Source organism: Colletes latitarsis, chromosome 9 (genome assembly GCF_051014445.1).
Source record: "Colletes latitarsis isolate SP2378_abdomen chromosome 9, iyColLati1, whole genome shotgun sequence".
Classification (NCBI taxonomy): Eukaryota; Metazoa; Arthropoda; class Insecta; order Hymenoptera; family Colletidae; genus Colletes; species Colletes latitarsis.
In genome coordinates this window covers 29,982,214-30,009,875 of record NC_135142.1, presented here as the reverse complement: position 1 = coordinate 30,009,875, position 27,662 = coordinate 29,982,214, and the positions used below count along the sequence as shown (strand labels likewise).

General features: G+C 45.9%; 1 protein-coding gene across 1 annotated transcript in view; it reads right to left on the bottom strand.

Annotated features, from left to right (window-relative positions):
* Positions 1-722: 722 nt before the first annotated feature.
* Positions 723-27,662, bottom strand: part of LOC143345218 (UDP-glycosyltransferase UGT5) — a 31,000-nt gene continuing 4,060 nt past the window's right edge. The window contains exons 2-3 of the mRNA XM_076772110.1: positions 21,045-21,264; positions 723-2,519 (exon numbers count right to left, since the gene is read on the bottom strand). Of these exons, the coding sequence (XP_076628225.1) occupies positions 2,228-2,519; positions 21,045-21,264 (512 nt within the window). The 3' untranslated portion in view covers positions 723-2,227. The remainder of the gene's footprint in view (positions 2,520-21,044; positions 21,265-27,662) is intronic.

The window sequence follows — 27,662 nt, the reverse complement described above, 5'->3', positions numbered from 1 at the left end:
AAAATATTATGCATTTCATTGGGAAATGCAGTTTTAAAGTATTCCGATAAAAGCGTTTATTTTACGTAGAGATAAAAGGTTTCAGATTTCATCGGTGGAATGCGGTTTAAAAGTACACGGATAAAAATCTGGTACAAAAGTTTATTCTTGCTCGTATAGATAAAAGATTTCACCGCGGGTAAAAAGTGACCCGGTTTTCGTTTCTCGCTCGACTGTCGAACCGTTGCAACGATTAATGCGTCAGCTTCAAGAGCGAATGCTTTAATATTTCACCGGCGGCGCAACATTAACGAAGAAAACTTGGAAAAGATTTATTTATATACACACGAAGGGAACGTAATTGAAAATCCGCCGGGCAACCGGGGATAACACGGCCACGTAGCGCGCCGACACTCGTGAAACTTCCCTGTCTCGGGTCGATAAATTATTTTATTCCGCGATTATATTTCATATTTTATCGCGACCGGCGGTCCCGAGACGCGTCAAAACCACGAGGACGCGCGGAAAAATCCCCGAAACGTACTCCAAAAAGGTTTGTTGTTCCGGGAAAGTGGAGAGAAACGTGAGAAAAGTGGGTGTAGATCGTTCGTGAGTCTACAGTCGGAACGAAATCAACTTTATCCCCTCCACTTTGAGGCTAGGCCACGCCCACTGCGTTAAAGCATTGAAATTGATATTTTAAAATATAATATATGCCATAAAAGTAAATAAGGACCCTCTACTTGTATGAATTATAATAAATAGCATCAGATTTATTAAAAGTTACATTATTCGGCAAAACGGTATTTGATATGCAAAAGGAAAAATCGTAGTCTCGTTGACGATTCCCTTTTTCCCGTTATCCGTCGAATAAATCTATGGCTCCCTATAGCTTGCAAAGAGCATAATGCCGTTCGACTAAAAGAGAAATATTTCCCTCTGCGGTGGATGCCTTTGAGCGAACTTTTTTCATTATTGTTATTATTATTGGGAAAACTCTCGACTACAAAATACAGAATACCACGGAATAGGAAGGAGGAACAGAAAAGAATGTACATATATACACGAAGTAAAATAAACTAAACGAAGATGTACCAAGGGATGTATTAATACAATTATTCTCTTTTCAGCAGGAACGTTTAAATAGTTCAAGAACCGCGTAGCACCTTGTGTATTTTATCGAAACTTTACGAAGAGTATTTATGTCAAGATAAAAAGGAAGAGCTCTGAAATTTTTGTGCGAAACATTAGATATTGTCAAGTTATCTTTAAATTCAACGTCGACGCCACGTCTGATTTGCAATGGCCGTCGTTCGTAGCTCGCCAAACGCAAATGTTTCCACCTGGCGTCCCAACCGTCGATTCTCTCGAACGATTGGAAATATCGCGAAGCATCTGACCGATCCCATCGCTGGAAAGAGCTCGCCGCGACGGACAATGGCGTCTCTTCGGAGGCTCTTATCTCCCGGGGACGAGAACCAGCGCGTTTATCGTCTCGCTTGTATCTTTATGAGCCGGTTACGCGTTTCTCGCGCGGCTCGACGGAATCCGCGACGACGAAAGTGGCTGGCAGGCTGCGGGGCGCGGGAACGACCGACGGGGAACCATCCTCGCGCGTTTAATCCGACGACGGCAAACGCGATCCATCTTTGTTGTCGTCGCAGACGTCTGCGGTCCACCCTCTTTCGTCTTGGAGCGCGTTTCGAGTACGTCTTCTCCACGGAACCGTTACCCGCCCTGCAACCAATGCAACCCCCCTTCTTCCCCGTTGTTCTCTTCGCCGTTGTAGCCAGCGGAAGCCGGTTGACGCAGTCGGTGACTCGGCCACCTGGGAAATACCGAGTAATGCCCGCAAAGCTGGTCCCCTTTCTCTCTTCCCAACCCCTTTTCGCTCGTTTTCCCCGCCGACCCTTAGAGCTCGACTCGTTCCTCTTTCGCTTTTTTCCTTCCCACCCTGCTTCGTCCACGAAACAGCCAAATGGGAACGAGCGTCCGCGAGAATTGCCCGAGACTCTCGCCTCGAGTTCCCTAGTAATCAGGATTACGAGTACGCCAGTCCCGACGATGATTTAATTTATCGCGGCGATCGAGTTCCCTTCCGCGGAACCGAATAAAGCGTCCCTTGATTGGCCCATTGTCGACACGCCCGGCACTTCCGTCATCGAAACCCGAAATAAAATCGATCTTTTCGGGGACTGTCCGTTCAACATGTCGCGGAGAAGATCTTTTATACAGCGCCAAGCAACCCTCAATTCCTCTTCTTCGTCGATGCTCGTTTGCTGTCGCGTCTATCGCGCCTCCGCCTGGACGAGGAAACGTTGGATAATATTAAGTACAGGACGAGCAAAGGGACCGCGACCAAAAAGGCGATCACGTCGACGAGGTTGCGCGTCCACCACGACATGTCCGCGGCCTGGCTTCTCAGGTATGGACCACCCTTGCTACGGGCGATGTGCTCCACCCACCACACAGCCGTTTCCATAGGAGTCGAGGACCGGTCTCTGTACGCTTTCGACAGCGCCTTCGCGTTCTCCATGTATCTGGAAAAGAGACTTGGGTTATTATTGAGGAACTTCGTGGATTGCTGGGTAATTCGTTACTCGAATAATGCACCATTGCGCCATTGAATACCCCGTAAATGTAAAAATGTGTTGATTTTAACGTATAAGACTCATGATTGTGAGGCTACATCAAGAACTTATAACGAGACATAGTGAATGTATTCTTTTTATGAAAGTGAAGTGGGTGAAAAGGTGCACCCTTGCTGAAAATTTAGTTTTGGACGTACACGTAAAAATAGCTTTAAACTATGCTCGAGCTTGAAAAACTACGAACACGACTGCTTCTAGTGCTTGCATCCCAATATATAAAGTCGAAAAAGAACTTTCGACAGGTAGTATAAGTTCGCGAAGTCTCGTGCCATTTAAATAACAGCGTGCTCGAAGACGTACGACGAAACGGACGCGACGGGTGCCAAGAACGTCGGACCGTCGGAGTTTAAGCGGAATCGACGCGACATATTCTCGCGCACAAGTCACCGTCGACGTTAACAACGATGCCCGATGCACAATGCCGCGGGTACGTTGAATAATTCATGAAATACGAGGATCGATCGACCACTCGATACCGCGGCGAACGGAAAAAGATGCCACGGAATACTTTATAAATATCTCCGAGGGCTTTTAACGGCGCGCTTATCGTTCACCCGGAAACAACCCTTTCCATATCGATGAGAAACCCGACGATGCCCGGGGAAAGGACGTCACGATCGAACGAACAACGAAAACAGCCTTCTCCTGAGTCGGGACGCTCGGTAGCGCGGATTATTCGAGGCCAGACCGCGCGAGGAACTCGCGACAAACTCGCGAAGGAGAAAAAAAACTAACGAGAAATAACAGGGGTAGGAGGGGGAAGGATTGGAGGAACGGGGAACGGAAACAGAACGAGAGGGAAACGGTGGGAGGGGGTTTGGAACCAGCATCGGACGACCGGGAGCACACAATTTACCAATCGGTACTCTCCATTATTCGTGTTTACAGTTGCAGGCCGCGAATCAACCTGGTCCCCCGCCCCCACGGTCGTCCCTGTTATTTGCCTCGGTCAAATTCAGTCGCAGGCCTGCGGTGGTTTTGAATTAACCATCAATTTTAAGCGCGTTCGACGTCCCTTCCGTCGACGCCGCGCCACCCCCGTCCGCGGCGGAACCGCGTCACGGCGCTTCGGAGGGTGTCAGACAAACGCTGCGCCAAGGGAATTAATTTATTGCCGCGAGAACCGACGGCGGATCGAAACGCGACGCGCGAACCGTTCGAAACAGTGTACAGAGCCGGAGACATTCGCGTCGCGGCCATTTAATTTTAGAGGGACGTTGATCGACGATCGATGATTCGTCCGACGGCGTTACGACCGATAGGCGATTTGTCCCGACGAATCAATCGGCCCCTTAAGGCCACTGCGACTCGCCCTCCAACGCGACCGCGGTGACGAATCGAATCACAAATTACCTGTCTTACCGTATCGCTGGATTTCTTCGGTGATGTCGACCATTTAGATCTCGAAGATTTCAGAAATTAGGAACGTTGGAGAATATTTCAAATGACGAATCCGCCTTTTACTGGCTCTAAAATAAGCAACAGGGCGGGAAACAGGGCGACGGAACGAGTAGGATGATGGGGGTTGCCCCCTCGATTGGCCTTGAGGGACCAATTGATTCGACGAACGGTATAACTCTGGAATTGAACTCTGTTCATAAAAATGGCTAATTATAAGTCGAAAGCTATTTTTCCCCGGTGCAATTAGAATCCTCTAAGCGGACTGGTTTCGGTGAAGAACGAAGAGGCCCCCGAGTCACCGTGATAACAGTTACAAGTCCTGGAAAGTAAGTTTGTAACGCGTCCGTGTGCCCAGGGCCGAGCGACAACGATCCGAGATATCGCGGGAATTATGATCCCCCGGAGATACGAAGTCGGCCTCAGAAATGGGGATAGAAATGGTTCCTCGCGTAACTTTCGCGACATCTGCCTTCAGACTTTCCCGGGCTAAATAATTTCGCTCGTTTTCCGATAACGGAGACCCCGCCGCCCCTGCTGCGAGGAACTCTTCCCTGCTCCCATCTGGACAAATCGCTGAAGTCTACGATCAATTACGCGGGACCCTAAATTGACGAAAGATACGACCGATCCTCCAACTTGTTCCCCTACGAATCGTACACGCAGCTAGAGTCTCGAAAGGGCTGACTATATTCGAGAATTTGGTTGAAATTTCGCGTAGTACTCCCTATCAACTTGTTTCCATGTTCTTTGTGCAATTGTGACAATAATTTCAATCTAAATGTGAAATTTTGAGAAACACCCTTTGAATACGAATTTTATTTCATAAATAATCCAGTTTTATCATACACCAGTCGATAGTCAATAAGAATTGCTGAAACTTCTTTGGGTATGTAGAGTCGAAGTAAATTTCAAAATAAACATAGTAGAAAGCATAAATTATAGTGGTTGATATAGTCATTGAATAGGAGATAAAACACCCTTGAATACGAATTTTGTTTCATAAATAATCCAATTGTATGTCGTGTAATCATTAGGAATTGCTAAAACTTCTTTTAGTATGTAACGTCAAAGTAAATTGCAAAATAAACATAGAAGACAGCATAAAATATAGTAGTTGGTATAGTCATCAGATAGGGGATGAAATGCCCTTTAAAATGAGCGTTTGTGAGAGTAGATAGCTCAATTGGTTCCGGAGATATAGCGTTTTTAGTTTCAAGTCGATGCGGTGGCTAGTTACGGAGATAGAAGGGTCCGAAGTTTGTTTACGTTTTTGTTGCGCGCGCGCGAGTTCATTCATCTCGCGCGCGTAGATAGTAAAGAGTGCGTAGTAAATTCTTGGAAATACTACGCCGAAACTAGGTCACGACAGTCACGTACGCGGGCTAGGTCAGCGCCACGCACGTGCGACAAGGAGGTCCGACTCTGCTAGACAAGGACAGACATAGTCGAATTAAAAAAATTACCTTTTACATAAATCACGATATCTCCGAAACGGGAAGTCCGATCGTCAAAAACCAAAAACCATTTTAAAGGGGAAGGTTCACCGCTGCTAATGATTGCTTAATAATAGAGAAAACACTAGTAGTTTCGGAACAGCACGTAATTAAAGTTTTAGTAATTTTAATACGCGTCAGTAGCCTGTTCTAGCATGGGAAGAGCCGTAGCGGAGTTTTTAAAAAATTACCCTCCCATATAAATTACGATATCTCCTAAACGGGAAGTCGGATCGTCAAAAACAAAAAAGCATTTTAAAGGGGAAGCCTTGCCGCTTCTAACAGTGGCTTAATTGTTAATAAAACACTAGTAGTTTCGGAACTGCACGCATCTAAAGTTTTAGTACTTTTAGTACGCGTTAATCGACTATTCCAAGACAGTGTACTCTGTTCTTTTGAGATAAAAAAAAGTCGCCAAGTTAACCAGATTCAGGGCAGCTTCAGTTTGTTACGTGGAGACAATAAATAAATAAACCACCATGCTCAGGGACACGATTAATTAGAAGAGATCCGCGGAGTCCGGGGATTGGCTTTCCCCGTTAAACAGGGAAATTCTTCGCGGTGCGGGGAGGTGTATAAAATATATTATATAGCGGGTGCTGAGCGCAAAGGGCGTCGTCGCATAATAAATGAGACTTCCGGTTATCGGGATCTCGCCCACGGGTCCTTCGCCCGGCAGCAAATTCTCCGGAAACGAGTCACGAATATTCCGTGCCACGGAGTCCCGGGGCCGCTGAATATGCAGGTGCACGCAATTAAAATATTCCCCGACGCGGGGAGAAGGGTGGAAAAAGGGGTGGATCCCCCCTGCCCCCGTGTAAAAGTAATTTCCACGCGGGAAAAGGAATTTTTCAAAGTTAGTTCTCGCCGGGTCTCGTCATGCGTTATATTGGCCGACGAAGTCGGCGAAATTCGAGGCGCTACGCGGGGAAAGTAATCTTCGTCCCCTCGTAATTCCTTCGAAGTTACTTTACGATTTCCCGGGGCGGGGTTCGTCGCCCGCCACGTTACCAACTTACTTTCCGACTTGCAACGTTATCGCGGCGAACCGAGAGGCCACCTCCTTCTCTCCCAATTAGCCGAGGTAACCGAACACGCGCACGTACAACCCCATCTTCGGGAGCATTATTCAGGATTCCGGGGCGCGGCAGTCTTCTAAATTATAAACCATAAATTTCGGAACGTATTACAAATCGCGTAGCGATTACGACGACCGCCACCGCCGAGCATTAGGCACACGTAACGCACGAGGAATCGCGACGCATCGCTCCGCGTCCACGAAATCGCGCTACTCCGAGCTAACGTCCCAGCGAGCGTAACTATGATGGTTTAATGGCGCAAGAGGGGTATTTAGATCGAAATAAGTTCGATGGAACGTCGATTAAACTGGTATCATAGCTTTTTCTCAGATTCAAAGGTGCAAATTCTTCACTGTCCATCTCTACGAGTTCTCAATACATACTATTATTGTTATTAATGTAAGTGAAAACTTTTCTGGAACAAGGAGCTTTCATGGATCGAAACGGACGCAGAATGAAGGATGAAGATCCTCTAACGCGAAATTTCACGAAATTATAGTTAAAAGAGAGGCCGTGTCTGCGGCAGGGGCCGACGAACAGAATTATCGACGCGTTATTTCGCGGAACGAGATACAGCTGTAACGCGAACCGCAGAAACGCTTAACAAACAGCCGCTGAAACGACCGCGCGCGCGCATGGCGACGAGCTAATTGGCCCAGAAGCAGAAAACTCCGACACCGGGTATGTTTCATTCGCACCTGACACAAACAACGTTTAAATCCTCGATTACAGTCGCTCGCGCGTTACGCGGACAGGATATCCGTTTCGCCTACGTGCTCGTTAATTTTCGAACGTGGTTCCTGGGTAGGGAGCGCGCGACACGATTAAAGCACGAACCGTAGAAACGGTGTTAGCGTAAACGGTGGTGTTGAAGTTGCGGCCGAATCGCATTGTTTCGATTAAATGGGCTCTGCACTTTCAAACGCCGCTCGAAAAATCGTTCCTCCGTCGCTTTTATTTATTATTGCGAACCATTTCTCGTTCGTAAAAATCTTTGTCGACGAACCAATTGTTCCCGGCGTCGAGAGGTTCTTCTTGAAGATTCGAGTCAGGTGTTTTTAGAAGGCTCTCTCGTCGAATGATTATCGGTTCGATTCGATAGATTCTGGTCCGATCGTCGGTCATCGTCGCTCCGTGACCAACTGTTCCGAACTAATGAAATCCAGCATCCGGTAGAGTCTGAGAGAACTCGGTCTAAGGGGCTGTGACGAATTTGCGCTAAGTTCTTCGTAACTTCGCGCCCCGATTCGACAAATTTTTAACTAACGAGCCACGTTTCCGATAACCGTACCCAGCGAGTCCTTTCTAATTAACCCCTTTCCACGCTCGCCCCTGCAATCAGCTCCACGCGTTCCTACTTAATTTATTCGCGAGACGGGTTGAAAACATTATTTTAAGTGATATATAAGATAAGTGATTATCTTCTCTGATAAATATTATAACATGATATGAAAAATGCACGATTTAAAACTTGTAATAAATTATTTAATACTTTATAAAGCGTGCGTCTCTCTCGAAGTCACATTAATGGATTAGAGGTCGTACTTCAGAGAATCATTTCTATAGTATAATAGATTATGCATATTATCGGGCACTCTTAATAGTGGGAGGCAAAATTCCATATGAAATACTGCCGGAAGGAGAGTTAATTGGGTCGCGGGACTCCCAGACCTACTTTCGAAAGCTGGCGATTCGAAAATAGAATTCCCCTGAAAATATATATATAGAACACCAGGTAATCGATGCTTTCGTAGAGCAGTTTTACACTTGATCTTCTTGAATAAAATATCGAACAGCGGTTTCTAAACGGAAGCTGTCATCGAAGAAAATAAATCGTGTTAGTAAACAATAGATCCCGGTTAACTGACGTCCCACTGTACTTCCACGAGAGATACATTTTTCTGACAATCGACGATCGTCGTTCCGTGCCCAGAGATAATTCGAAAGCCGATACAAAATGGTGGATATCGCGGAATAAAAACGAGACGAGAGCTCGTCTAGCTGTGCCCTGGCCGAGGCTCGCGTTGGAAGAGGATGGAACGAAGGAACCTCCGGTGAAATGGCCCTCGGGCCCCGAGCTCCGATCCAATTAGATTTTTAATAAAAGTTTACCCATCCCGGGCTCTCTGTCCCGCGAGTCACGTACCGGTTTGCGTCCCTACGGGCTGAGAAAAAGATTAACTGGTTCCCAGGGTAACCAGCCTTTTGACACCGAGCTATCGGATGCCCCTTCGCCAGTGGCGTATTAACTGGAGCCCCGCGCCACTGTCCGCGACCGAAAATAATACCGAAACGTCGCCTGTTCGCGCGAGAAAAAAGCTCCGGGTCCAGGAAATTGCTTCGAGTCGCCGCTCAGGCCGTCCAAGAATTTTATCAAGTCGTAACGAACGCCAGGTCATCGACAAAATACAAAAATTTCCTGGTTATAACTCGCTGCATCGCCGACCAGTCAAATCCACCTTTCCATATCCAAAAGGTAGATTCATAAAACGAAATATCGTAGAGTACGAACGTTCTTCCAAATAAAAATTGAAACCTTTCGAATGAAATTCGAAATTCAATTTCCTTTGTTTATTCGATTAAATATGAAATCAACGAGACAACCGACATCCCTACTAACGGGCACGAATCTTCTAGACATATTCGCGGAACAGGAAACACTGAAAAGGCACCGTTCCTTACTACCACCCTTCAGATTCGACGACGCGAGCTCGTAAACGTCACCGTGATACACTGCTGAACGTATTCGCGTTCGTGGCATACAGAAACTGCCATAATCAGGTATCGTTATTCGATCGATCGTACAGAGGGGGATGATAAAGTTTTTAAAATGCTCGGCCCGAGGGGAACCGTAATTCTCGACGACGTTTCCGTAATTTCGGTAATCGATGGAAACCCCCCCCCCCCCCCATTTCGCGATGGGAACTCGTTTTAAGTAAACGAGCACGCAGACGGCGGCCAACGGCAATCTTTAACGGCGAAACGGTTCCACAGGGGGCATTCCTGCTCCTCCAAATAAGTATTTCGCGTTCGAAAGGTGGGCGGTACCTTTGGCAGCGAGCGTGGATGCATAAACTTTTGCCTGTCCGTGGCACCGATTGTAAATTATCGCGCACCGACGCGCCAGGACGTGCGAAATCTACGTATTCGCGATTCGACGCAACCCCCTCGACCCCCCCGGTGTACTCTTTGGCAGACGCGATAAGATCGGGAAAATACACGCCGCGAAACGACCCCCGAAGAAAACGTACGAATTGTCGGAAACCGAACCAAAGTGCATCGGCGGGTTGTAAATCCGATTACGATGTTGGACGATACTCCGCGGTTCCAAATTAATCCTCGAACCAGGATTAACCTTCGACGGAACACACGATAATATTACTCCAACGCTACTCGAGGAAATCATTTTTCTGTCTACTGGAGGGTTCAGATATATTTGTAGGGAAGCTCTTTTAAGATATTGATTTCGAAAGTTTGTAATTTAGACTTATTTTATTCGAGCCACCTCTTCTATTTAAGCAGCTATAAATTGTAAACTATATAGAGAAATACTTGAAGTAAAAGTTAAGTTTAAATCTTCCGTATAACTTCTGTCGATTACAATTTATACGTGATACGACTAAATTCTTTAACGAGCATTCATCGAAATCGTTTGGTGCCGCCAAGGGGCTCGCTCGTAAGTATCCCTGTGATTGGAACGCGCGCTAAAATGAACAAAAATCGCGCGTATTATGCTGGGAGATTTAACGGTGACGCGAAATAATCCTCTCTGGTCCCAAGAGACGCGAGACCCTGGGATCCGATATTACCGGCGCGTCGATTAATCAGGCTCCCACGGAACGTATACGATATTAATTCCGATCGGGGCATTGTCAGATTTTTAGAGGCGGGAATTTACGGTACGCGGAAATTGCTCGCTTCCACGGTATTTCCATTTCCAATGATATTTATGCCTCTGCCGTGTCTACGACGAGCGCGTTGCTCGTCCAGTCGAAACGTCGACGCACATAAGTGGGTGAGTCGGATCGGATCGATGGGTATTAAACTCACGGGAGAGCGCCAGCGATCATTCGAGCGGTGATCCGTCGAAAACAGAACGCTTCGAATCAATTACCAGGGACGGGGAAGAAGATATCGCGACTATCTGCCTTCGAAAGAAAAATCGCTGTCGAGCGAGTCGGTTTAATAACGCGGTCGCTCGATGGCCCCCGCCATCTTTCGATTACGCTGATTCCGGACGGTCCTCCCCCGAGCCCAGGCCCATATCTGGCTTTATAAAATCAACCGGAGACCGTCGGATCGATCGAAATTCACTCCGTCATCGCTAACTTTCCTTGATTAAAGCGAACCCCCGCCGTCTCCTTTTTCCACCCTCGTTGTCGTCTCCTCGGGCATCCCCCGCATATCTGAGGGGGTAAGTTTACACTGTCACGTCGAAACCTAACCCGGAACACGCTCCGAACTCGCGAGGAAAAACCTACATTTTAACGGGGCTAAGATTTTTTCCACCCTTGGAAACAACGCGACATTCGGGTACCATAATGGCGAATGTCTCAAAAGGAATTGTAGAATATATTTTTAATCGTTCACTTCAGAGGACCACGTCAGGAACGCCTTGAACTATCTGACAGAAACTCAATTATATAATAAAGTCTTGTCATCATTTTACCCAAAGGAAAATGAGAATATATTTTTACGATTCATCCGCAAATACCAGGAGAAATTCGTCTCGTTTCGCCCTTGGTGAAATTTGAATCTCGCTCGAGGAGTTACGAGCTGTCCTTTCTTTCTGGATTTTCTTCCATTCCGGATTGAATTCTCCCCCCTCCGCCCCTCTTGATTTCAGAGCGCGCATTTTGGAACACCCTGTGTGTAAAACCGATCTCGACACCCCCCTGGGAGGGGGTCCACGGGTGCTAGACGGCGGTCGGAAAAATCCAATCGCTTCCCGGCGATATACGTCTTTGTAACTCGATAAGTCGACCGGGTAATGGTGGGGGGAGAGGGATCTTCCGAAGAAATTTTCAACGTCCAGCGAGAACGACAGACGGAGGGCTCGTCGAGGGTGGATAGAACGAGATCAAAATCCGGAAATCTTATCCGTGCCTCGGATATTCGGATGCGCCTGTTCGACGGGAACACGTGACGCCGGCGCTCCGACGTACGGGGCGGTAAATTGCGATTCTGCTCGGAAAAAACCGACGATGCCGGCTACGATCGTACTCCAACGAGATACGAATGATCCCGCGGCTCGATCCGACCGACATTTTACTCCTCGTGGCGCGAGAATTCGGTAGAGAACAGTTTTAACAAGGATTCAGACTATTTCGTTCTTGACGTTGCGTATTTATTCTCGCCCATCGCCGTTCTGTTTCCGTTTTAACGCGATTAAAAATAGCTAATCTCCAGGCACGTTGTCCCACGGGATATTTGGCTCGAGTTTTTCCCAATAACGTGTCCATCGAATACTTCCGGATAGGCGTGTTGTTCTGATGAAAAACACGTGTAACCGTAAACTGTATTGCGAATAATTCCGGTGGCACTTATCGCGGATTCTCCATCGAACAGGCTCGACGAGCTCGGGGCAACTCGTCGAAGGATTATCGTTACATGTAGCGCTAGTTTTCCAGAAAAAATTAGAGTGCCATCGAGCGGGATTTAACGCGTTTCTAGTGTACAACGTAGAATTGCGTTCGCGTAATCCACGGATCCGCGCGTCGTGCTTTCGATAACTTAATTCGCGGGGGCCCGGCTCGCTCGATCGGGGGGATTTTTTGATCGTGGAACAAATTGATTTGAACAGTGTTAATAATTGGGCCCATTTACTATTTTATCCAAAAGATATAGCCTGTTGGTGTTTCAAATTCGCACTGCGGTTCGAAGCATTTTGGGGTGGTAGAAATCGGGTGAATCGAAGTAAATCACTTGCCAAAGATGGAGTTTTCTCGTAACAGGCGCATCGAAATTCTTGGATGCCAGGCTAAGACTTTGATCTTGTGGCGGGTTTCTCTTTCACTACTCGGCACGATGAATATTGCCTTTCATTTTATTCGCCGTCGTTGTTCTCGCATCCGGCCCGGCTTATTAAGCTCGATACACAGGTAATCCCGACGGGACCGTCTTTGATCTTATAATAATCAAAAATTCCCCGGCGAATTCAATTCTAAGGCTTTCCTTTCGCCTCGTCGGGAATCTCTCGTTTGCCACGCTGCGCCGAGAGTACCCTGCGAAATTAGGGGAATATTTTCGTTCGAAAGGCACTTTTTCCAGGCCTCGTTAGGACTCTATACGGAAAAGGGACTTCAAATAACTGTTATAATAAACATTGATGTTTCGAAAGAACTGATCTACGATTTACACAGTCGTAATACACATACGAATTATCAAACAGGAGCACCTCTGAGTTAGATTTCGCGAGAAATAAATTTATCAAACAGAGCCATACAATATTCTTGTAGCACGAATAATTTGCAAACACAAATGCTGCATCTGGACGAAGAGATCGGACCGGAAGCTCGTGAATGGAGGCTTAGAAAAATGTCCCATCGGACGTGTACGTCTGTATTAGCGCGTTTTCTAAATGCGGCTTTCGTGTGCATCGCGCTGAATGCATTATTCAGACACTTGTACCCGTACACGTAACTTAAATAATGAAATTCACCGGATCCCAGAAAGCCAGCTTTTTGCTTCTTCCCCCCCTCTCTCTCGTTCTATACTCAGCAAACTCACTTTAACCCCACAACGGAATATATTCCCCGGTAAACACAATACCGAAGACGCGGAAGTTCCATTTGCAAATAAGCAACTTTTTAATCCGACGCGAGGCCGACCCGGGAAACGATGCCCGGAAGTCAGCCCCCGAAGCGAGCTAACTTTCAACAAATTCACCTGATATCCCATAGCAAGCGAGAACATCATCCCCGCCACGTGCCTGGATACCAATTCCTTTTAAAAATAATCGAAGGACCCTTGGAAATTCTAATAATGCTTATTAATTACCACGTTCACGATATAAGAAACAGTAAAATTGCGCTTTGGATCTTCTCATTTCTCAATCTATGCATCGAAAAGGAGCTACCAAAAAATGAGAAGCTCCAAAATGAAATTTATCTCACCTGTAATAGCAGAAGATTCTACTGTGAAAATTGTGAAACAATCTCAGTGAATTAAACGGAACCTAAATTTCCAGGTAAAAAACGACGAGATAATTAACCCAGTCGACGAATAATGGATCCGTCACGCCTATCGGAACGGTCTCCATAAACTATAAACTGGTTCTCGAAGGAAGGAAGATCCTCGCAATTACGGGCGGCTGTATACGATTCCCGAATCTGTTCCCAGGGCTTTGAACAGCGAGCTTCCGGTGCGGAGGAGGGGGAGGGGGAGTCTATTCAACGACAATGCAGTTTCCCGGATCGTTGAAAGTTATTCTTCGGCGTCATCGCGCGGAAACGCGAACCATTCAGAACCGTCGGACGATCGAGTGGGGATCGTAATTTCTTTACAAGCCTCCCCCCTCCGGTTTAAGAAACATCCATCACGAAGTTTCGGTGCTACGGTTTGTGCTCTATCGAACGTTTCCCCATTCATCAAAGCAGTACGGAGCGACTCTCGGAGCCACCCCCGCCCCCGTCCAATTACTTTCTCGTCCGGAGACGTTCCACGCGTCATTACGCAGCGTCTCCGCTCTTGTTCGTTTCCATTCCCCGGCGTTCTCCTCCGACGACGACCCTTTCTTTTTTTTTTTTTACGTTTCCCTCGTATCCGGGTCGACCATTACGCGTCCCTTACGAGCGAGCAGGTGTGGCCTCGCGGAAAGGAGATCCCCCTACTCACGGAGAATAAGAATCCCCAGTCACATTTCGGCCCCTCGAATAAATCCGGACGACGAGAGAACGCTGGCCTGAAACGAAGAGGAACCTGGAGCTCGTCGGGCGAAAAGGGTTACGCTCTTGGGAGAATAAGGACCGAGAACAACAGGGCAATAAAACGGACGGGGAACGCGAGAGGGAAGAGCAAACGGGAAAAGATAGACGAAGGGGAGCGCGAACCGAGCGAAAAACCCGGGGACAAAGCGAGAAGGGGGATGGGACGAGGAGGAAAGGGTGTCGAGCTAACTTGACGACGGAGCTGCACTATGTTATCCCTCGGCCGTAACCGAAGAAGAAGCGGAGGAGCAGGGGCGTGTCTCGTACCTCCTTACAAACTGCCGAAACTTTGACTACCACCCTCTTTCGCCCCTACGACTGCAGGCTTTACGGGGTAGCTCGCGCCACACGGCGCACAACGTCTTCTTTGACCGCGAAACGCGCGCCTGGGACCCTCCCGTTGGCTCCAGTCATAAGTAATTGTTGCCTTTTTCCAACTTTGCTTCCCTTTTGGAAGAGTTACGGTACAACTTACCGAGAAACGCTGGGTAAAAGCACCCCATTCTAAAATTCGTAGAATTTCTAAATATTCTCCATTAAAATACACGTCGTTTGCCTTTCGAACCATTAAAATCCTCCAATCCGTTCAGAAGTTATGATATTTTAAACATTTGCATGAAATTTCGAGGAAGCATTTCTGGCCAGAAATTCTATTTTCGGTAAAGAATTTTTTTCTCGAAAATGCGTAGGATTTCGAGGGTATGTTTATTCACCAAGAATGATTGTAATTGACCCCCGCAACTGGAAATAATTTTTTCAGAACGATTTGAAAAAATTTCTTTTCGCTGAAAAATTTCAGGGAAACATATCAACGTATGGTCAGACATTACATTTTCGGTAAGGAATTTTTTTCTCGAAACTGAGCAGGATTTCGGGGGTATATCTATTCACAAAAAATGATTGTTATTAACCCCTGCAGTTGAAAATAATTTTTTCAAAACGATTTAGAATTTTTTTTTTCCTCGAGAAAATCAGTAAACAAGAAATGTTTCGAACCCTTAACCGTGGCAGTTACCAGCCCGTGGCGATACTTTAGCCAACCCTTTTCGCAACAACGTCTTGCAAAACAGTCGGACAACGAATTCGGTTGCAGCATTAAGAAGCCTGTGGAACGAGACGAGGGTTGGCACGACTGTCGGCGCGAGGACAGGTGATCAAACATGACTTTCTTCCGCCAGTTCTTTAACCGAGGCGAATTAACGAGGGTACGTGCAGTCCGAAGTAGGTACGCTAATTGCACAGAAAATCGTGTTTCTTCGCCCGTAATTCTGGACGAGGAACGACTTTTTTTACGGAAGCGCCAGCTCGTCCGGATAATGTATTATAATTACACGGCCAAGATGGAACGCGAACCGCGAGGGGACTTATCTCCGGAGTCCAATAAAATTCGACGAAATTCTCGCTACGTTTATGCCAAACCCTTAAAACCCTCGAATCGCACGGTCTCCATGAAAGTACAACGCGATATGATCGTCGTTCTACGAGAAGAAAAGAGAACGTAAGGTTCGACTATTTCAACGACAATGTACTTGAATAATTCTCAGCATCCCACAAACTTTGTCCAAAAAATTCTAGAACTTTGGGGACTCATAAGACACATGTCCAAGAACGAAGACCAGTGAAATCTAAAAGATTAAGATTGACTTTTAACGCGTTCCCTCAATTTGAGAGCCTGCAGAACGAGATACCCAAAAAAAAAGAATGAAATGCATTTTTTAACGCGTCTATTTCTCTCGAAGATGCTTCCAAAGACCAGAAATGTCGTCTAAAATGCGTTCGACCATCGTTAAATAATTACGGACGGTATGTTCTAGCGAGTCCTCGGAGGAAAATGAATTTCTAAATAGCGGGTATACGCGGTTTGATGGCGTTTCGAACGACCGCGAGTCGAATCCGACTTATAAGCGCAATCATGCGCAGAGATATTTGGGAATTGAATGGGCACTTGACGTCGCCTCGCGGGACCCAGGAGGCCATCAGGAAATCGAACAAGCTGTACGCTCTGGCCGTGAGCCTCTCTCGTTCTCGAGCCATCTGTCTCTCTCCCCGGAGAAGTCGTGAACCGCAGACGATAATATAACTTCGGTTATGGCGATTTTAAGATCGTACTGATCACCCCGAGCGCCAAGGGTGAAGCTTCACGACCGACGAACGGGAACAGACGGCAGCCACTTTGACTCCGCTCGACCCCGGAGTTCACGATCCTGTTGGTCGTATTGCTTCGATCCTTAGGGCACACGCGATCGTTTACGTTGGCGTTTTTCCTATCGAACGTTTCCGCCTTCAAAGGACGAGGGTCCACGACGGAGGTCGACTTATTTTTCCAACAATCTGCTATTTAAAATCCACGGACCGGGTCTCTTGTCTGGTAGAAAAGGATCCTAAAGATCCTCAAAGCCACGCTCGATAACAATGGCAGACCAAGAGCAGGGGCTTGCAACAGAACTACCCTTTACGTCCGCTGGAAACGTCCAGGTTTCAAGCATTGAAATTTTTTCATGTGCAAAATGCCTGCAAACTAGGTTAGACCCCATCGGCTGTGATTCTTTTCGACGAAAGTTATCGTCGAGACAAAGGAGTGGTTTTCCCAGTATAGAGACGCCTTTTCTATCATTTCTTTAAGATCGTTATCGAAGTTCTTGGCACTTTTATGCAAAGCAATTCTTACGGACGTTTCGTCGAGTGTATTACTGTATCGTAGTCCACCGTACGAAACGGTCCTATCGCGCTTATCCGCGACGACTTTCTTACCCGGGGCCCTGCCTGGAACGCAAGAACCGACTGCCATAAATCAACGGGAAGTGGTGATTACGAGCGCAACGGTAGCCCGTGGCACGACAACGAGCAGACCCCGACGCTGTTTCCAAATCGTTCGTTAATTTTATATCACTCGTGCATGAGACGTTGCGTTTAACAATTGCGCCGCCTCACGCGAACGCCCGAGATCGGTTAACGCCAATTCCCGTCTCGCATTTCAACGCGTCGTTACCTCGATAATTCGTTCCGCGCGAGCCGTACTCGATATACGCGAACTCGACACCAAATACCACCGCTTAATCAAAGAACAAAGCGATTATCCTTCCAATCAAAAGTAGTCTCGAACCGTTCGGCTCAAAGGAAAAGCCTTTCTTGTTCCGGATTCGATAAATTACATTTCAAGAAAAGGTTTCTCAGCCAAAACCGGATTATACAGTTGGCGACAAACAATTTTAGGACTTTCGTGTCCCGATATTCTTGGAATTTTTTCTGAAAGAGTTAATAAATTTAACGCAGGAAACTTCGTTTTACTGTCTTCCTTTCCACTGAAAAAGTTCGCGAAGAAAGACGATGAGGGATTGCAAGAGCGTCGAAAAATTGATTTCTCGTAAAACGATGGAATTCTGGAAACGACCCGGACCACGCGTTCCTATATTTCGATCACGTAGCCGCGATGATGCAAATCGCGATCGTCCAATTACGCCGCTCGCGTCTATTTATTAATTAATATTCAAGGCGTCGCGTAACGGGGGATACAATCGCAACAGCCACGTCGCGGTGGCGGATCGGCATCCACTCCTACCCCCCCGCAACGTTCTGTCGAAGGTCCAAGACGAGCTCGTAAATCCTAGGCTGCCGTAATTACCGGGTACCGAGCTCCGTCGAACGCGGAACTGCCAACGCTTTCCTATCCGTTCTGATTTATTAAGCAGCTTTCGTCGTTCGACACGGTGACTCGCGTGCCGGCGCATCGTAATTAAATCGCCCTTAAATCATAAGCCGCCGGTAATAAGGGAGAGACACTGTTACGCGGAGGTACACCTTCGACGGAGACGAAGATCTTCCTGAATTAAACCTAATATAATCTGACATCAATCCTGCCCAGACGTTCTCGTTCTACAATAATTCAACGGGAATCGCAACGTTTCTTGCGCAGAAATCAGTCGAAACTGCGAGCTCGCCGGCAGAGGGCGACGCTCGACTTTTCTCTCTCGCAAGCCCTCGATAGAACCGCGTGAACAAATAAATATTATTAAATTCTTGAAACGAAGAGAAACCCTTTGTTGACAATTCCTAATACTTCACTTCCCAAAACAATATACACGGTTTAGAGTATCAAAATATAGCTCGTAAAATATAGATTAACCAGTCTGCGTTTGAAAATTCGTGGGTTCGAGGGAAGTTTTCGAAGGCGTTTGGAAAATGGCGGCAGTGATTCCGGGGCGACGACGCGTCGCGGGGGAGGGACGCAAGTGTCCGGGCGTCGAGGCCTGAAATATTCAGCGACGGGCAATTATCGCGAGGCGAAACAGCCGGATCCGCGGAGCGCGTAAACACGACGGACATCGAGCATTGCAGGAACGCGGGGGCGCGGTTAACAAGTTATCCGGTGGGCCGCATTGAATAATGTAGAATTTAATTTCAGCCCGGCGGCCTCTCTTCGTAGTCATCGGGCCGCCGCGTTGATCCGCGCCGTGAAACATTTAGCGGCCGTGAAATTTCCCATGCGACCGGCCCGGATGCGGCTGGACAGACCGAAGCCGGTGGTGTGCTCGTCGATGGGCGAGGAAACCAACCTGGAGGGCCGCCCTTTCGTGTCTGGAATGTAGGAACCGCGGGGAAGGGGAACGAAATAGGGTGGACTGCGCGAGGGTTAATAAACGAGAAATCAATTTCGAAAAAATTACGAGGAAAAAGCAATTACTGGCCCGAAGTGTTGCTTTAAATACAAAGCAATATTTTAGTTTCATTAAATTCTCTCGATTTAATTTCTGCTGCGAAACGGAGTGAAACAATTGGAGCGAAGGATCAATTGGTAGATTTGTATAATTTTCTAGGGGTGCCAACAATGTATTAATTGGGGTGGAAACCCCTCGCGATCTATAGAATATAATAATAGGGAAGAGTATACAGGGTGTTCGGCCACCCCTGGGAAAAATTTTAATGGGGGATTCTAGAGGCAAAAATGAAACGGAAATCAAGAATACCAATTTGTTGATGGTGGCTTCGTTAAAAAGTTATTAATGTTTAAAGTTCCGACCGTACTGAATTTTTTTCTCGAAAGTGGGCAGGATTTCGGGGGTATGTGTATTCACCAAAAATGATTGTAATTGACCCCCGCAACCCGAAATAATTTTTCCAGAACGATTTGAAATATTTTAATTTCGCCAAAAAATTTGTCTTATCTATTCGAATTTTTTTCTCGAAAGTGGGTAGGATTTCGGGGGTATGTCTATTGACCAAAAATGACTGTAATTGACTCCCGCATCCGAAAATAATTTTTCCAGAATTATTTGAAATATTTTAATTTCGCCAAAAAATTTGTCTTATCTATTCGATATTAATAACTTTTTAACGAAGCCTCCATCAAGAAATTGGTATTCTTGATTTTCGTCTTATTTTGGCCTCTAGAATCTCCCATTAAAATTTTTCCCAGGGGTGGCCGAACACCCTGTATAGGCTGATATTTACAGAAAGAAGATATAACGCGGCTTTGTATAAATTAAAAGAAAACATCGATGGGTAGATAGGATAGGGGGGACGCAATTGCATTTTCGATGGAGCCTTTGGAAATACGCGTCGAGCCCGCGAAAAAGTCGATACAGTCCGATTGCATTTTCCTAAAATTGCATATTTTGTATACTGGGATTTCGCGAATGCGCGCGAGATATTCTCGAATAAATATTAAAATCGATTAGGCGCGGGCAAGTGCGAGCAACTGGTGCCACCGATGATCGGACTATTAAAGAAAATTGAATATTTTACGTGTAATAATAATTGATTTGCAACGACGTATTCCTCGAATTCGTGGCTTGAAATGGATTTAAATTAAAATTCGGTCAAGCGTCGCTTCGAACACGCGTGCCATGGATTCGCCACCCGTAGTGTCGGTGAAAAGAGACAAGGCTGCGTTGCCAACGGGTGACAGGGTTGGAGAAGGGCAGGGAAAAGGGTGGAAAAACGCCAGTGAGCCGCGTTACGGATTAACGGAGCCGCCTGTGCTGCAACGACGATGCACTTCCCGGATATCCGAGCGCCCGGACAGTTCGTGAGATATTCAACGGACCAAATATCCGGGCAGATTATACGACTTTCCTTTTTTTGCCTCGATCCCCCTCCCCCTGCCCTATCCTTTCGACCCCTTTCCGTTTTCTCTCTTTCTTTGGCCGCGACGAACGCGGTTTTTCGAACCGATACCGTCGCGACGCCTCGCTTCTTGCGTCGATCTTGCAACGAAATCATCTCTCCCTATTTATGTTTCTACACTTGATCGATTCGAGAGTAGCTGCGAGACCCTGTTAGGGACCCAAAAATATTAAAATCCAATTATCCGGGAAATAAAGCATTGGATTGGAAAATTTTGAGAAATCCCTTAAGAACATTGTACGTATTCTTTTGGCAAAGTCAATATTTGTAAAACAAGTCGGGGGAACACAATTAATTCAGAGGGAGTCGGAACCCTTTCACTGCTTCCATCCCTCGTGTTTCGAAGCTATTGGCGCTGTACTAACACGCGAATGAAAGGGACAAATGTACCTGGTATTGTTGAAAATTTCGTCCAACGCGTGCCTCAACGACTGCTCGCTCAACTCCACGTATTTCAAGACCTGTGCGACCCCCCTGGCCGCGGCAGCCATTGAGTTCTGATACTGATCGCCGTACAGGGGCATCAATATCATCGGCACCCCGTTGTACGTCCCTTCGGACAAGCCCAGAAGCCCGCCATGGCCGAAGTAGCACTTAACGTTGGGATGACCTGCGAAAAAAAACAGAAGAACATTATTCAAACGCTGTCCAATGGACAAAAACGGCAAATTTCTTTCTTTCTGCCCATAATTGAACTTTCAGTGACTCGTACTTATAAAACAAAATTAAAGTCTCGCATTATAAACTTCTAATTCAAGTAAAATTATTGTTATAGATCCTTAAAATATTCTCGACTAGTGTAAAATAATTTTACATCTGATAGCGAAACATAATTACAATATCTAAAATTTGTAATATGACCCCAACTGAACTTCCAGGAAGATAAGGGTTAAGAGAGTCCCTCGAAAATGAAACTTATCAATCATTTGGTCTGAAAGTCCAAATTAATTGCAATATTTAAAATTTGTAATATGACCCCAATTGAAATTCCAGGAGGATAAGGGTTTAGAGAGTCCCTCGAAAATGAAACCTGTCAACCATTGATTATATTTCAGGGAATAGACGCTTAGAGGACCGAAGCTGGAGCATATAACCCCGTTCGAAGGTCACGAGCATTTTTCCACCACCTGGTGACACCATCTGCAGAAGATCAGGCTCCGGAACGACCAGCCTTCTCACCTTTTTCGATAGCGGTTCGGGCCCTCGAGGATTCTTCCCAACGCCAAGCATATTTGATCGCCAAAGACGTTTCCTCTCGATTCTTTCTCTCCGAACGGAGTCAATGTTATTTGCACAATTTTCCCAGAAATAAATTCCTCGACATCGACGAATCAGCCGCGAAAATTCCGTCCACGTTCGACCGTAAAATGGACGCCGTGGTCTTCCCGGTTCCCTGCCACGAGGAAAGAAGAGTCCTTCTTTTTCGTAAATACGCGACGTTAGATTTCATTCTGGAATATGAGACATTTTTGGGTGGGGCGATACGAGCTTATTACGGGGCGCTCGCGTACGCTATCTCCCCTGGAAGAATCATGGCGTCCCCGTATAATAAGAAAGGACGCTCCCGGAACGCGACATTAAATAAATCCCGTCGAATGCCTGAAAAATTCCACCCCCCCCTCTGCGTTTCGTCGAGGGTGGCGTTTCCGCACCTCCAGCTTCGATCCTAATGTCAAATTCCATTACGTCGACCCTCCCACGCACCGTCGTTTCCAGCACGGACGCGTACGCGACGGATTTGCGTCAGGCGTCGCGATTTTCAACGCGTCTTGACGCCCCGGGCTCAGGCATTCCAGACAAATTAGGACGCTTGTCTTTTTACGACGCTGCTCACAGTGGCGCGGAACTCATAAATTAGTAAATGAAAAAGTTCTACGACTTCTGATAGCAAAATAGAAATTGATCTGAGAGTCCAAATTAATTACAATATTTAAAGTTTGTAATATGAATGAAATTCCAGGAGGATCAGAGCTAAGTTAAATTTCTGAACTAAAAATAGAAGAAAAAAATGTTTCTTAGTCTTGACTATGGAATTTTGACTATTCAAAGCCAAAAAACTTTTACATAGACTAAAATATCGTTTTACGATTTTAACTTGAAGTCTTGTTGGAACGTCAAGTTCATTTCGAAGGGCTTTTGATATTTTTTGATACTCGTAATGGTTGTGATAGAAATTAACAACTTGGACGAGCATCTTTCGAGGTTACGCGACCGAGGGTATTTTCTGTGGGTCCCAGGTTCGATTTTTGACGACGACTGGGGAGAAAATCGGTATCGTGACGGTCGCGTGATTTGCCCAGAGATTTCCGACGGCCGCGACGCGCCGCGGGAGACATTTTTACGGCGTTCGTAACGAGGAAATAACGCGGTGGTATTTCCCGCGGACGTTCCCGCGCGTTTTACGACGCGGATGCCCGATGACGGGAATTGATATTTAGCTTTCGTCGGCCCGGTAATAAGGATGGCGAGATGTCTATGAAATTCCACGGGGGAAATGGCACCTTCGAGGGACGGCCCGCGAACTGCGTGAATTTATTGCAGCGAGAATACACGAGCAATTATTTTCTAATTTTCGGTACGCGTCGCTGCAGTATCGGAACGGATAAAAAAAATTTTATTGATCGATGAAACTATACAGGGTGTTCGGCCAGCCCTGGGAAAAATTTTAATAAAGGATTCTAGAGGCCAAAATAAGACGAAAATCAAGAATACTAATTTGTTGATGGAGGCTTCGTTAAAAAGTTCAAACTTCTCGTGGTAATTTGCAAATCCTGACATTAAAACCTCGTCGAACTGCTATGACAATTTCCAACGTTTGCACAATTAATGGAATAAACTGGAAATCTTCGTTAAATATATCCACAAGTATATCAGCTGTTTTTCTACCGCGGTTTAAACGTCAAATAAATATGTTCCATTATCGAAGAATAAATCTAACGGAGAATTTTATTAAAGTTACTTTATCTCTCTGGACAAATCGTAAAGTAGCTTGGATCCGAGAGAAAGGATTATCTTGGAAGCGAACGCGACGTCCCCGCGGAGTGAATTCGAGACGTTGGCGGAATCGTTATTGAAAAGTAACTCTAGTTTGAAATAAATAAATTTTAAAGCGAAACGTAGAATTATATTAAAGTTATTTTATCTCTCTGGACAAATCGCGAAGCAGCTCGGATCCAAGGAAAAAGATTATCTTGGAAGCGAACGCAACGTCCCCGCGGAGTTAATTCGAAACGTTCGCGGAATCGTTGATGTCGATTCGACGGTACGTAAATCCACGAGACAAATCGAATCGCGATCGATTCGCATCCGTAATTTCGCCGATGTATCACCGCGGAAGCATCGAGTTAGCATGCTCCATCCCCCGGCTACCGTCTGATCCGACCGATCTAATAGAATCGTAAAAGTAACAAAGAAGTATATCCTATTTCTTAATGGATACCGGGACGAATAAAAGCGGACCCGTGTAGAGCGATTCCGCTTTTACCCAAAGACCAAACGCGATTCACCCCTCCCGTCTCATCCTCGATTTTATGCCGCTAAAACGCGATACTCGAGGGCATTGCGTGTCAACGCATCCTCGTGGCCCGACGATATCGTTGCCTCTAAAGTCAATTACATTAGCGGATGGTACGCGTATTGACAGAATCGATCGTAAACACGTCGTGGAAACAGCTCCGTGATCAACAGCGGGTCCGCGTCGATTTATCAACCTGTCGAGATCCCGGTTCGTTCCGACGATTCGTTGAAATAAAGTATTCAAACTCTTGCGTGTTGCCGTAGGACGAACGGGCGAGCCTCGATCGAGAAAACGCCGGAAAATTATCGCGATGCATCGCGGTTGGGGACGTTAAAAATGCACTCGAAGGGTCACGGGGAGCGCAATTAAGCAGGGCGAATTAACGATTTCCACGGTTTCGCGAACCCGCCGCTTAGGGTAAATTACGATCGACTTGGGGGGGGTAAATCGTGGCGCTGTTTCGCGTGCGCTGTGCTCGAAACCACGATCTTATCGAGATCGAGACGGCGACAAAGGAAGCGAGAAAAATGGATTCGTTTTTTACAGCGAATCGCTATTATAGTAAAGGAATACTAAAAACAATATTTTTGTGAATGTTCGTCGAGTATCGATGGATCGATGTGAGAAAGAATCGAGAATCAACGTGGGTCGATCGAGTACGCAGGAGTCATTGTGGCGCTTATTGTCATTTAATCGAGCTTAACTTCGCGTAATTTAGTTTAATGGATGTTAATAATAAGGCCACGTTTATCGGTGGCGATAAACCGGAGCACGGATCGTGATTTCGTCAAATAATTTCGTCTAATCGGCGCGCTGATGGATGTAAAATGTGCTCGGTAAGTGTTTCGAATAACACGATTACTGGCGTCGCGAGCGTGACCGATTATGACACGTAAAAGCGGCTTACATTGCGTAACAACGATCTTTTTTCTCTCGTTAAGCACGCGACGCACGGTGTACGATCATCGGTCAATTTGCCTGACTCTAAACTGCTTTATCTCCTTCCTGAGCCATCTAAGCGCGTATTAGCTCTCGTATTATCTCGAGTGAATTCGTTCATCTGATAATTTAACATTAATTTCAGAAATTACATCGACCATTCTGTTTAAGCAATCTAGTTTTCTATCGATATTAAAAGTACAAGACGCGAAATAAACGATTCTTACTCTTTTCCTTCGTTTTCTAAGAAACAAGCTGCTTTCTAAGAATCTCGAGCTTATCAGCCCATTAGCATTCGTACCGTATAATCAATAGTAAATAAGAACATTACGATTCACACGGGGAGGGTAGAACATGCCTTTTTAATAATAGTACAGAAGTTATGTTCCCTGTTATCTCACGACCTCGGTAGTACAAAGTTGTAGCTTGATAACCAGCTAAATACTAAAATTAGAATACTAAAATTAGCCTGTAAAACTGATAAAGCAACGATGGAAACAATAGCGGTCGATCAGCTCCAATTATCTCAAACCTTAAATAGACTCGTGTTTCCTCGAAACGAAACTGGTATCGCTTTTAACATCAATCCCTAACAAAATTTTTGACGTATCGCACGAGCCAAAATATTGCTGTTTATTCAGTAAACGAATTACAAGAGCCATGATCGATTCCACGAGTCTGATCACGAAAGGGCTTGAACTACTGGCGCCTAAACGCGACGGTCGTTCAAAAGAACCAGCGGGAACGACACGAGGGCCAGGTCTTTGTCCGTGGAAGGTTTAGCGGTGATTTATGTTGCCAGCAGGTCGTTAGCAAGTTGCCTAATTAAAGTCATTTTGCTCGTCAAAGGCCAGAGTGGTGCAAAACTACCTGCGCGAGAATTTCCGCGGTCCTTGGCCAAACAGCCTCCAGCCTGGCCCGAACAAACGTCCTTGCCGCAACGAACTGATAAAGTATTCAGAACAGGAGTGGATGGGAACCACGTCTGCACCCCGAAGAAATTCCCTCGACGAAACACGGGTGAACATGGCCGTGAAACCACGAATGACTCGATTCTTCGACCAGATCGTTAATAGGACAAAAATAGTATCCATCAACGGTGAAACTAATTGCTCGAACCGTGCTGACCGAGCATCTTTCCGGTTTGCCTCGGTTTCTTTACTCTCCTACTGACTAAGCATTTTCTGTCTCGATCTGTTTACGCAACGTTTCCCCCCATAACGTTTTTTCTTGGCGCCAAATGTACCCGAGATTCGGTTTAAATAATATTTCTGGCCATCTTGCGATCTTTTGTAATTTAATTTTTTTTTCTTAACGCTAGATTTAAACTGTATATTCCAACGTCGAAAAATTCTTGCCTCGAACCCTATATTGTCAGAGTAAGCAAAGCTTACGAAGGGAACTCGTCTTATTTAAAAAATTTTACGCTTCGTATCTCGATGAAAGAAAAAAGTTAAGTACAACGTGTCCCTCAATTTTAATAATGGAACATTTCGAGCGATCGAGTTGCAATAATATCACGATGAAAAGAGTATTTTTGACGTTACTATTCGCGAGTTACCGTAAATAGGTCAAAAGGAAGTCCACCAGAGTTCACAAAGGGAACTCGTTTTATTTAAAAAATTTGACCCTTCGTATCTAAATAAAAAAACAGTACAGTAATATACAACGTGTTCCCCAATTTTAATTCGAGGCATTTTAATAATGGAATATTTCGAGCGATCGAGTTGCAATAATATTACGATGAAAAGAGTATTTTTGACGTTATTATTCGCAAATTACCGTAAATAGGTCAGAAGGGGAGCAGGAGGGGCGTCGAGAAGCTGATCGTCAGGGGCTACGAGATGATTTTGCGATTCGAAAACAATTTGATACGCAATGATCGATACGAGATATACGCGTTAATGGTTGGATATCATTTTCAGGTATCGAAGAGGCTCCTCGACTATGCAAGCCTCTTTGAATGTTTCAAAACTATTTGACGCTCGCTACGTCGGCTCTACAGCAAATACCTGCTCGCTCTCGAAACGTTACTGCCTCGAAATCCGCTTTCGATATTTCGCAACGATTCCCGCCGCTCCAGCCTCGATTAGTTTTGAATCGTCGTGGCGGAATTTCAATATTTCGATCTCGAGTACCGGCCCACTCTTTCGCTCCTTTATTGCTATTAATGCCCAGGCAACGGCGAACAGAAACGATTGATAATTGTCCAGAGCTCGCTCGTAAAATAACAATTAGAAAAATTGCATGAACCTTCGAGTTCCACGTGACTTCGCGAGCCGTAATATGTAAAATTCGAAGCCATCGAGAAACGATAAAAGAAAATTTATTATACGACCTCGCCGTACGACAAACACTCTCTGTGAATAATTAAGCTGGTCACACAATAATCGCCAACGATGGGAAAAAATGTATGCACCGCGTGTCAACGTCGACTGAAAATAGCCTCGATTCGTTCCCGTTCGCGCGTGAAATTGCTCGAACCGTTCGGTCAGAATGAATGAAAAAACATTGAAAACCGTTGTTCAGGAAATCGACGTAAACGTCGGTGA